General features: G+C 44.1%; 1 protein-coding gene across 1 annotated transcript in view; it reads right to left on the bottom strand.

The window, feature by feature from the left end:
* Positions 1–10,764, bottom strand: part of LOC143298953 (adenylate cyclase type 9-like) — a 90,484-nt gene extending 79,720 nt beyond the window's left edge. The window contains exon 1 of the mRNA XM_076612002.1: positions 9,064–10,764. Within this exon, the coding sequence (XP_076468117.1) occupies positions 9,064–10,534 (1,471 nt within the window). The 5' untranslated portion in view covers positions 10,535–10,764. The remainder of the gene's footprint in view (positions 1–9,063) is intronic.
* Between the last annotated feature and the right edge of the window lie 1,231 nt (positions 10,765–11,995).

Genomic DNA, 11,995 nt, shown 5'->3' with positions numbered 1-11,995 from the left:
AACACAAAAAAATACACTGCTAACTACAGGCAACTCAAACACTGCGGACCGAAGTTACTTGCTCGATTTTTCTTTCCCCGTCGTGTAAATTGTATCCTCAAACGAAGGCTCGACGGCTGTCACAAGTAGGTCTATTATTTATTCACAACAAGGAAATTTGAGGAATGCTTCAAAACAAAAAGGTCTGTGTCTTAATTGTCAATTTGCTGGCTGAAAATAACTTTAGTTTCCTCAACCGGCATCGACCAGCCAGTTTCATTTGCCTTGAAAATGGTTAGAAATGTAAGTATGGATCTGTGTACACACACTCTCGCGCTTGGGCGAATGTGCAGCCCGTGTGTGTGTGTGTGTGTGTGTGTGTGTGCGCGCGCGCGCGCGCGTGTGAGAGAGAGAGAGAGAGGGAGGATATGAATGTGTGTGTTGGTGCGCGATAATGTAGATGTAGGCCAAAGTCTGTGAAAGACTCGAAGCGTGTAGAGAGATGGAGCTTGATGGGTGTGTGCGTGCATACATATGAGTGCATGCGTGCACGTGTGAGCGCGGACGCATGCACAAATGCCCTCTCTCTCTCTCTCGTTGTGTAGTTTATGGACGAAATTATCAAAAGAATCGGCTGGACTTCTCTTGCATGTGTTGCTAAGAGCTTCAAATATCAGGCCTAATCATTCACATAATGCATCAAGATATTTCATGCTAAAAATAAAAGGAAGTAATTAATTTGTAGACAGTGATCCAGCATGGTGAAGTACTATTATATATATATATATATATATATATATATATATTATACATATATATATATTATTGTATTTCTCCTTTTTGTCACAACAGATAGAAATCTGTTGTGTGAAATTCGGGGTGCTCTCCCCAGGGAGAGCGCGTCGCTACACTGACAGCACCACCCCCTTTTTTTATTTTTTAGTTTTTTTTTTTAGTTTTTCCTGCGTGCAGAGTTAATTGTTTTTCCTATCGAAGTGGATTTTTCTACAGAATTTTGCCAGGGACACCCCTTTCGTTGCCGTGGGTTCTTTTACGTGCGCTAAGTGCATGCTGCACACGGGACCTCGGTTTATCGTCTCATCCGAATGACTAGCGTCCAGACCACCACTCAAGGTCTAGTGGAGGGGGAGAAAATACTGGCGACTGTACCGTGATTCGAACCAGTGTGCTCAGATTCTCTCGTTTCCTAGGCGGGCGCGTTACCTCTAGGCCAACATTCCACACTCACACACACATATATATATATATATATATATATATATATATATACACATACATACAAACAGTTTCTGTGTTTGTTTAAGTGTATTGGCATATCCACCTATGTGCTCATTATGATTGTGCGCGGTTATTTTATTTTATCGTTTAAAAAAAAAAATTTAATTTTTTTTTATAAGTATACCCTACCTATTTGCTATAGGTAACACAATGTTGTTTCATGCAACCCTCACCCACCTACCCGTGCTCGGTGTATCGTGGCCCAAGGCCGATGTACATTAAACTTTTCTGAGTTTCAGCTCTCTCTCACTCCCTCCTCCCTCCCCCCCATCTATCTCTCTATCACACACAGGCCTACATATACACACACACGCGCACGCGCGCGCGGGTGTAATTTGCTTGCTCCCCCGAGAGTAGCCCAATTTTCTCCAGAAGCGGCAGCGGCAGAGGTGCCAGAATTTTCTGGGATCGGTGTTCCGCACGGGTACATTCGCACAAGCGGCACGTCTGTTGTTCCGCCAGGAACTGAGTTGGTAGTGGCGGGAGAAAACCACTGAGCTGCATACAGTGGAGAAAACGCTAAACAGCTTGTTCAGACATGAATAGATGATGTGCGGGGAAACACGAGAGGGTGAGTTGGAAGTGGGCGGCCGTGGGTGGGGTGGGGGAGGGGGATTGACAGAAACCAATAAGGATGCATGTAATGGATGGTGAGGATTGCAAGACGGAAGGGGATGCGAGGTGGCTGCATACGCAAGTGCACGTGTGATACACATACATACTAAATATATATGTGTGTGTGTGTGTGTGTGTGTGTGTGTGTGTGTGTGTGTGCGTGTGGGTGTGTGTGAGTGTGTGTGTGTACAGAATGTGCATGTGTCATTACTTACATTAATCAAAAACATATGAAAAAAACAGAGAAAATCTGTTTTCACATACTTAATTATTTATGTTCATCTCATTGTGTCATTTTTGTAGCCTACCTTCACAATCTGACAGCAACTACAACAAAAAATATTGGGTTTAAAAAAAAAAAAAATGTTAACAGTTTGGTATTCTTCAGTCCATCCCATCTTTAATTAATGATGAGCAAACTGCATTGAGTTGGGTTTAAAAAAAAAATGTTATCCTACACCTTGCCACATTATTTTCCATTTACATTCAAGCTTCATTGATTTCTTTTCTCTTCTGAAAAAATGTTTAAGGACATCTTTGAAAACTGAGCTCTGCACTTTGTACAAGTATGTCTCAGGCTGTGTGTGTGTGTGTGTGTGTGTGTGTGTGTGTGTGTGTGTGTGTGTGTGTGTGTGTGTGTGTGTGTGCGCGCACATTGTTTTACGTTTTTACCTACACCTATTTCTGTACATTCTTATTTTCTTAAGATGTACGTATGCTATTTTAGGACCCTGACTGGTTTGAAGACAAAGCCCAGTTTAAAAGGAATCCTTTGCAGCCATCCACAATTAGTTAAAGAAGTTTTTTTTAAATTCATTTACATTATCTACTCCCCAAAAAGCCTCCTGCAGTCGTGGACACTTCTACACAGTTCTAAATAAAATCTGCTTTGAAATTTAGCTTGATCCAGCTTCAGAAAATATATTTTTAGCTACAGCTATGTTGCAAGAATTAGAAACATATATTTTTTCAAAACTAATTCAGTAAATGTCCCCGGGTTGTATTTCTGATCCAGACTGACACTGATCTGACACATTTTACAATTACTTAATATCATATGATTGCAAAAAGGTTGGGTCAGAAAGTTAGAAATAAAATGTAATGAGACTGTCTGCTCAACATATAAGAAGATGGATTACAGTTTACACTGCATACATAAAAAACAAACAAAACGTGAACAGTATGCACACAAAAATACACAGGCACGTGAACACAAGCATATATCATAATACTAGCAGACACACAGGTCTATATGCATGCATGCGGACAAACACGCACGCACCCCCCCCCCCCCCCCCCCACCAATTCATCCCACCACTCTCTTTCTCTCTCATTAAAAAAAAAAAAAAGAAGAATAGATAGACATAGACATTTGTTTTAATGGCATTGCACAGTAAGTATGTGTGCCTAATGGGTGTTTAAAGGCTGTTGTTAATTATCTTCACATAAACTGTAAGAGTGAAAAGTGGTTGAAATCACACACACACACACACACACTACACACACACACACACACTACACACACACACACACACACACTACATGGTTATAACCTTGACCAAAGTACGCACTGTCACTGTGTAAACAAATACTTTTTTCATGATACAAAAAAAAGGAAAAAAACAAAAAATAAACTAATACCAAAACATATATATAGATATGTATATGTATTTTTCTACATTTTTATCAAACAAAAGGAAACCCCCTGCAAACATCATTGGACATGTGCACAACATTTGACCAAGCAGTACATTTCAGATCAAGTTTGTTTTAGCACAAGTGAAACTTAAGGGGGCAAGACACTAACACTGTAACAGCTAAAAAAAACAAAACAAAAAAACAACAAAAGAAAACAAAACAACCAATAAATAATTAAAATAAATAATAGTAAAACAGAAATAAATAAAAAGGTGGCTGAGTCACCCAAACAACACAAAGAAAAGGAAAGCAATCTTTATTCAGTACTATACATTGCATGTAGGCATGCATTCAATTTCTGACGAAAAGCATAACTTTAGTCTTTACTGACAAAAAAAAAAAAGAAAAAAAAAGAAAAAAAAAGGAAAAAAAAAGAAAAGAAAAAAGAGAAACACAATTCTCTCTTTACTCTCCACACAACCTGCCAGTTAAGACTTACAGAATTTGTTCGTTCTCAACTGACAGAGTATGGCTTTCTTCCACACACCCCCCCCCCCCTCTCCCGACCCCCCAACCCCCTCCTTCCTTTCTAAAAAAAACAAACAAAAAAAACCCCCAACAAACTGGGCTGGTTTCTGAGTTCTGTATCCCGGCCTAGCTGCTTTGCAAAGCTCTACACCCCCATAACCCTCCCCTCCCCCTCCTCTCTCTCTCTCTCTTCCCTTGCAGTCTTCTTTCTCTGTTGATGCCATTGATTCTGACAAGCTGAACACTTGGCAGGCACATGCTACTGCTCGATTCCCAGTTGCACAGAAAAATGCTGCTCAGAACTTTTGGCAAACATCTTTTCCAGTTATTTCTTCTTTCCCTGTGGGTTCAACTTCTGTTTAAAAAAAAAAAAAGAAAGAAAAAAAAAGGAGAGAATGTGAGAGGCAGAGTGAGAAAGAGAGACGAGATAGAGAGAGAGAGAGAGAGAGAGAGAGAGAGAGGAGAGGGGGAGAGAGGGAGAGAGAGAGAGAGGGAGAGAGGGAGAGACAGACAGAGAGATACAGAGAGAGATGACGGGTGGAAACAGAGAGAAACAGAACTTGAGCTAAACAGACAGAAAGACAGACGAATGCGTACATGTGCCTGCCACATTTGTAAAGAGAGAAAAAGTAAGACATACACTGATACAGACAAAGAGAGACCGGCAGACATACAAAGAAACAGACAGGCAGGCAGACGTACAGACAAAAGAAACAGAGAGACAGGCAGACATACAGGCAGGCAGACATACAGGCAAAAGAAACAGAGAGACAGGCAGACATACAGACAAAAGAAACAGAAAGACAGGCAGACATACAGACAAAAGAAACAGAAAGACAGGCAGACATACAGACAAAAGAAACACAGAGACAGGCAGACATACAGGCAAAAGAAACACAGAGACAGGCAGACATACAGACAAAAGAAACAGAGAGACAGGCAGACATACAGACAAAAGAAACAGAGAGACAGGCAGACATAAAGACAAAAGAAACAGAAAGACAGGCAGACATACAGGCAAAAGAAACAGAGAGACAGGCAGACATACAGACAAAAGAAACAGAGAGACAGGCAGACATACAGACAAAAGAAACAGAGAGACAGGCAGACATACAGACAAAAGAAACAGAGAGACAGGCAGACATACAGGCAAAAGAAACAGAGAGACAGGCAGACATACAGACAAAAGAAACAGAAACAGGCAGACATACAGGCAAAAGAAACAGAGAGACAGGCAGACATACAGACAAAAGAAACAGAGAGACAGGCAGACATACAGGCAAAAGAAACAGAGACAGGCAGACATACAGCAAAAGAAACAGAGAGACAGGCAGACATACAGACAAAAGAAACAGACAGGCAGACATACAGACAAAAGAAACAGAAAGACAGGCAGACATACAGGCAAAAGAAACAGAGAGACAGGCAGACATACAGACAAAAGAAACAGAGAGACAGGCAGACATACAGGCAAAAGAAACAGAGAGACAGGCAGACATACAGACAAAAGAAACAGAGAGACAGGCAGACATACAGACAAAAGAAAGAGAGAGACAGGCAGACATACAGGCAAAAGAAACAGAGAGACAGGCAGACATACAGGCAAAAGAAACAGACAGGCAGACATACAGACAAAAGAAACAGAAACAGGCAGACATACAGACAAAAGAAACAGAGAGACAGGCAGACATACAGACAAAAGAAACAGAAACAGGCAGACATACAGACAAAAGAAACAGAGAGACAGGCAGACATACAGGCAAAAGAAACAGAGAGACAGGCAGACATACAGACAAAAGAAACAGAAACAGGCAGACATACAGACAAAAGAAACAGAGAGACAGGCAGACATACAGGCAAAAGAAACAGAGAGACAGGCAGACATACAGGCAAAGAAACAGAGAGACAGGCAGACATACAGGCAAAGAAACAGAGAGACAGGCAGACATACAGACAAAAGAAACGAGAGAGACAGGCAGACATACAGGCAAAAGAAACAGACAGGCAGACATACAGACAAAAGAAACAGAAACAGGCAGACATACAGACAAAAGAAACAGAGAGACAGGCAGACATACAGGCAAAAGAAACAGAGAGACAGGCAGACATACAGGCAAAAGAAACAGAGAGACAGGCAGACATACAGACAAAAGAAACAGAGAGCAGGCAGACATACAGGCAAAAGAAACAGAGAGACAGGCAGACATACAGGCAAAAGAAACAGACAGGCAGACATACAGACAAAAGAAACAGACAGGCAGACATACAGACAAAAGAAAGAGAGAGACAGGCAGACATACAGGCAAAAGAAACAGAGAGACAGGCAGACATACAGGCAAAAGAAACAGAGGACAGGCAGACATACAGGCAAAAGAAACAGAGAGACAGGCAGACATACAGATGGAGAAGCAAAGAGGAAGAAGGTGAAACAGAGTCAGCAGAACTCTAAGAGCGATGAGACCGACAAAACCTTCAGAGAGAAAGTGGTGTGTGTGTGTGTGTGTGTGTGTGTGTGTGTGCGTGTGTTTGTGTTTCTCTGTGTGTGTGTGTGTGTGTGTGTGTGTGTGTGTGTGTGTGTGTGTGTGTGTGTGTGTGTGTGTGTGTGTGTGTGTGTCTGTCCGTCCGTGTATGCAAGTCACATACTGATACCTGTGTGTTCATGTGTCAAACTCAGAGCAAACATGCACACACATGTTTACAACTCAGTAAACTTCCATCTACAGTACTGTTTCAGCAAGCAAAATAAAGTTGCATGCATGTAGTCTTCAACAATCCTGGTCATACGACATATGTGATATTCATAATATATATACCTCAAACACATTTTCTCAGTTCAGTCAACAGTGCTTGTGATGTACATAGTAAAGTGCTCGCACCATTTTCTTTTTCTCTAAGTTACTTTGGACACATACATACATGTATATAATACATACATGTATGAACACAAAATACCAGTCAGCCCCGAGTGTATTTGTATGCAAATGTGTGCATGCGTTTGTGTGTGTGTGTACACAAACATGGGCGCCTCTGTGTGTGTGAATAGAATAGAATAGAATAGAATAGAATAGAATAGATTTTACTGTCATGAAACCGTAAGGTTTATAAGACACAAGTACAATGGTAAATGTGTGTGTTTGTGTACACAGACATGGATGCCTCTGTGTGTGTGTGTGTGTGTGTGTGTGTGTACACGAACATGGGCACCTCTATGTGTGTGTGTCTGAGAGAGAGGGGAGAGAGAGAGAGAGAGAGAGAGAGAGAGAGAGAGAGAGAGAGAGAGAGAGAGAGTGTGAGTGTATGTGTGTGCGCGCGCGAATGTGTGTGTGTGTGTGTGTGTGCGTGCACGTGTGTGTATGTGTGTGTTTGTGTGCATGTGCGCGCGCCCACGCATGTGAGTGTATGCGTCATTGTGTGTGTGTGTGTGAGACAGCAAGCAAGTGTAAGTATTTTAGAACCACACTTTGCAGGCAGCAAATGCTGAGGGCTGTCATGATGGACAACAAATGTACACACTTGAAACACAATACCATATTAAGTCCTGCGACGTGCGTGCTGAGTGGTGCTATGCACTGTATTGCCCAGTGTATGAATGAAGTGCGGCACGTCATCCAAACTACATGACTCATATATATATATATATGTATAGCTACACACTCAGTGTGCTGCAGTTGAATGTGAGTGCAATGTGATCTGATACGTGTCTGAGCTAATGTGTTACACGTATGCAATACAACCAATGGAACTGCTGTTGCAACATATTAAAGTAAAGCTCAACCAGCCTATGTATTTCAGAGCATCCTTCCAGAAATACCACTAAACACACACACACACACACACACAGATACATATATATATATATATATATATATATATATATATATATATATATATCCATTACAACTTATTTCAGTGTCTTTTCTTTCTTACACAGATCAATCTAAAATTGTTGCCCAGGATCTTAAAAAAGAAGCAGCTGCACTTAAAATACCATTGATTTTCTTCAGTGGTATGTTTACACTAATAAGGATGGCACTCTGTGCGAGAAAGAGAGACTGTGTGTGTGTGTGTGTGTGTGTGTGTGTGTGTGTGTGTGTGTGTGTGTGTGTGTGTGTTTGTGTGTGTGTGTGTGCACTGTCTTCAACTGTGTGCATCAATCTGTTAGTTAATGAAATGAATTTTATTTCTTCTGAGTTCAGATACACAAACATAGTTTTGTCCTATTTTAGAAATCATTCTGGGTTCTCAGTTACACACTGAATGTGCACATACAAACAAGTGTATGCAAGTGTGTGTGTGTGTGTGTGTGTGTGTGTGTGTGTGTGTGTGTGTGTTTGTGTGTGTGTGCAGATATATATACATCTGCATGTGCCAGTGTGTGTCTGTGTATCTCACTATCTTCCTGTGAGTGCCCCCATTCCCATGTGTGTGAGACTTGACATAAACTTATTCAGAATGAAATACTCCATGTGTGTATTACTTCCATGTGTGTGTGCATGTGCACATGTGTGTGCATGTGTGAGCAAAATATGTGTGTGTGTGTGTGTGTGAACTTGTGTGTGCATGTGCACGCATGCATAAAAATCAAAGATGTATATGCCTGCATGTTCATGACTGCAAATTTAATCAATCCAAGTCCCATTATCACACTCATTCAGTCACTGTCTACTGATACTGTGATAGTGAGTTACAGAATACAGGGAGAAAAGGAAAGTGAGAAACAGGGAACTGAAAAGTAAAAAATTATCCAACTGAATGCAGTGCACCAACAGGATTTACACAGAGCACTTACGACAGCTCTCTGTCTCACACACACCACGGTTGACACACAGCAACACCCATACTGTACAGACCTCTCTCTCTCTCTGTATCTGTAGATTTCTCTCTGTCTCTCTCTCTCTCTGTGTGCCTATCTGTAGATCTATCTATTTATCCATCTCCTTGCACCCATGGAACACAGTACACTACAAATACGTGCAAAACAGAACCAGAAAAGCTAAGTCTTACCTTCCACATCTTCTCCTTCCTCCACCTCATATATGTCCTTCAGCAGCTCATAGGAGGCCTCAGAGATGTGCACCATGCCCGGCTTTCCCGTGGACTCCATGATGTTGGCCAGAGTCACGTCGTTGGACCACACATCAAACTTGAACCTCCGGGTCCCGACAATCCCACAGAGGACCGTGCCGGTATGCACGCCCACACGCATGTTGACCGATTCGTTGTTGTCCTCGTCAAACTCCTTGATAGCTCTGATCATGCCCAGACCCATTCTGACGCAGCATTCAGCATGATCCACCTGAGGCTCAGGGCATCCGGCCACACAGTAGTAGCAGTCACCTAGGGTGCTGATTTTCTCACATTTTGCTTCCATGCAGAGTTTGTCAAAGCGGCCAAACAAATCATTGAGCAGTCCCACCAAGTGTTCGGCAGTTTTGTTGGAGGACATCTTGGTGAAGCCCACAATGTCAGCAAAGAGGATGCTGACCTGGTCCATCTGATTCATGTTGAAGGACCGGAAGATGATCTCCCCCCTTTCTCGCCTGCTCTTAGATCTTTTCTTTCTCCCATCTCCGTCATCGTCATCTTCTTTCTCTCGGTCAGGGCGAGCCTTGCGGACAGCCTCAGCAACAGATGGAGGCATGAGGGAGTGAATCATGTTCTCTTTGAGCTGCTTCTCGATGTTCAGGTCTCGTCGTGCCATCACGGACTGGCCCACTTTCCAGAAGTTGCTACGGTGCCGGACTTGGGTGATGATGAAGATGTGGATGCCCAGAATGTGAAGACACAGGTGCAGCAGCATCTTGCTGATGATGAAGTGGGCTCCTCGCATTTCTTCATACCTGTAGGCTACAAGCCCCTCATAAGCAATAGAGTACATCACGCCAAGAGGAACAGACACATACAATGGCATGGGGATGAAGGTGTAGAACAGCAACAGAACCTCAAAGGATCCAGCGAATGTTCCAACAGGGGAAATGTCTGACTCATCAAAGGAAAAGGACGACAGGAGCAAGCCGGCCAGCAGGAAGGACAGGATCAGTGAGGTGGGTAAAATAAAGCGCTCGTACGCTTCAAACCTTGTGAAGATGAGGATCAGCGCGGAGATGCCAGCCAGGGCGAGGGAGCCGATCATGAAGTAGAGCCATCCTGAGGACAGTTGGGCCCCCCCAAAGAACACCGCCCAGGCCACACAGGCCAGGATGATGTAGACGAGGGCGTACTGGAACCGGCGGCGGGTATGAGGGAAGTAATGCCGCAGCAGCTCCTTCTCCAGAGTCGGAGAATCGAACTCCGGGTTCCACCATCTCCCCGAAGCCCGTTCAAACAGCACCAGGCCCCGGCGTTTGCGGTGTCCCACCGTTTTGCCCTTGGCCCGGTTTTTGGCCGGGGACTTGATCTCCACGTGAACGGAATCAGCGTTGGCACCGCCGTCAAAGCGCACCACACTGTTCTCCTCCACACCTTGGCTGGCCATGGTGACGAAGGGCAGGAAACCGAATCAAACAAGTTGGGGCGTTCGCCCGACTAAACTTTGACGGCTCTGAGGGCTGATCGAGGTCAAGCAGACGACAAAAGCAAGGGGAATAATGCCAATGCACACAACCGACAGTTTATGCACTGGTAGCATACGGCTCAATGTCCTGCCTTTGTAGCGTCACGGCCACAACACAGCCTCCCCGACACACCAGCAACACACGTTCAGGAGATGCCTACACAGCTGCTACCCTCATCGTCCAGCCGGTCGGCAAAACCAGTGGTGGTGTAACAGCTGACGCTCTGTCGGTGCGTTTCCCCACTTTTCTGAGGCATGCTACCTCTGGCCAAGTTACCCACACCACACCAGCCTAGCCAGCAGTTCACCTCTGTCCATTTCACCAACTTTTTATCTCGCCTTCTTCCTTCTGCCTCGCGCAAGTCTCCGCTTCTATCACTCGAGCAAAGCTGTTAAGACATCGCCGCTGACTTGCCAAAGTCGACAGAAACGAACACACTTACTGTTTTGCACTCCGCTTCCAAGCAGGCGAGTTTTCACTCCGGCAGCACAACGGAGCCAAGAGGGAGAAGTGTGTGACTGGTTCGCGTGGCTTGTCTCCCCCTCACGTAGCGAATGCGCGTGTGTGTGGCGGTATGCCGTGTGTCTGTGTGCCGCTCTGTACTCTGTGTGTGCGTGTTCCGTTCTCCTCCCGGCCGCTGGCTTCTGTCGGGTCTGTCGCGCGGGGCCTTGAAAAGAAAACACCGACTGCCTGCCAACTGTGTCGCAGAAGCTGCTGGCTGTTTCAGCACCCTGGGTTGAAAATCCTGTCCTGGGTTCCAAAATAGGTATACCTGTACCCGTACTTTGCGCCTTGGAACCACAGATTTTCACTGTGCAGGTCAATGTTTAGACCGAAGACTGCACATGCATCAAACGTATCGACTGTGTTAGCAGCACAAATCATTCATAGTGCTGGCGATGTTTCATGTCACTTTGTCTCAAAGTTTCCATGCAAGTTGTTTCTCTGACTACGGCATAAAACCTGACACTATAGTATTGGCTCAGTTATGTCTGCTGCACCACGAACATGTTACATACATGTGAATGTGATGCACAAAACCCACTGTCATTAATTAGACAAATCAAGTTACTTTTTTAATATATGCTTTTTCTATCTTAGTTACTAGTAGCATACGGAGTGGAGTGATGGCCTGGAGGTAACGCGTTACTTCGGAAGCGAGAGAATCTGAGCGCGCTGGTTTGAATCACGGCTCAGCCGCCGATATTTTCTCCGCCTTCTCCACTAGACCTTGAGTGGTGGTCTGGACGCTAGTCATTCGCCGCGGATGAGACGATAAACCGAGGTCCCGTGTGCAGCATGCACTTAGCGCACGTAAAAGAACCCACGGCAACAGAAGGGTTGTTCCTGGCAAAATTCTGTAGAAAAATCCACTTCGATAG

Source organism: Babylonia areolata, chromosome 24 (genome assembly GCF_041734735.1).
Source record: "Babylonia areolata isolate BAREFJ2019XMU chromosome 24, ASM4173473v1, whole genome shotgun sequence".
Classification (NCBI taxonomy): domain Eukaryota; kingdom Metazoa; phylum Mollusca; class Gastropoda; order Neogastropoda; family Buccinidae; genus Babylonia; species Babylonia areolata.
This window is presented reverse-complemented; position numbering and strand designations above follow the sequence as displayed.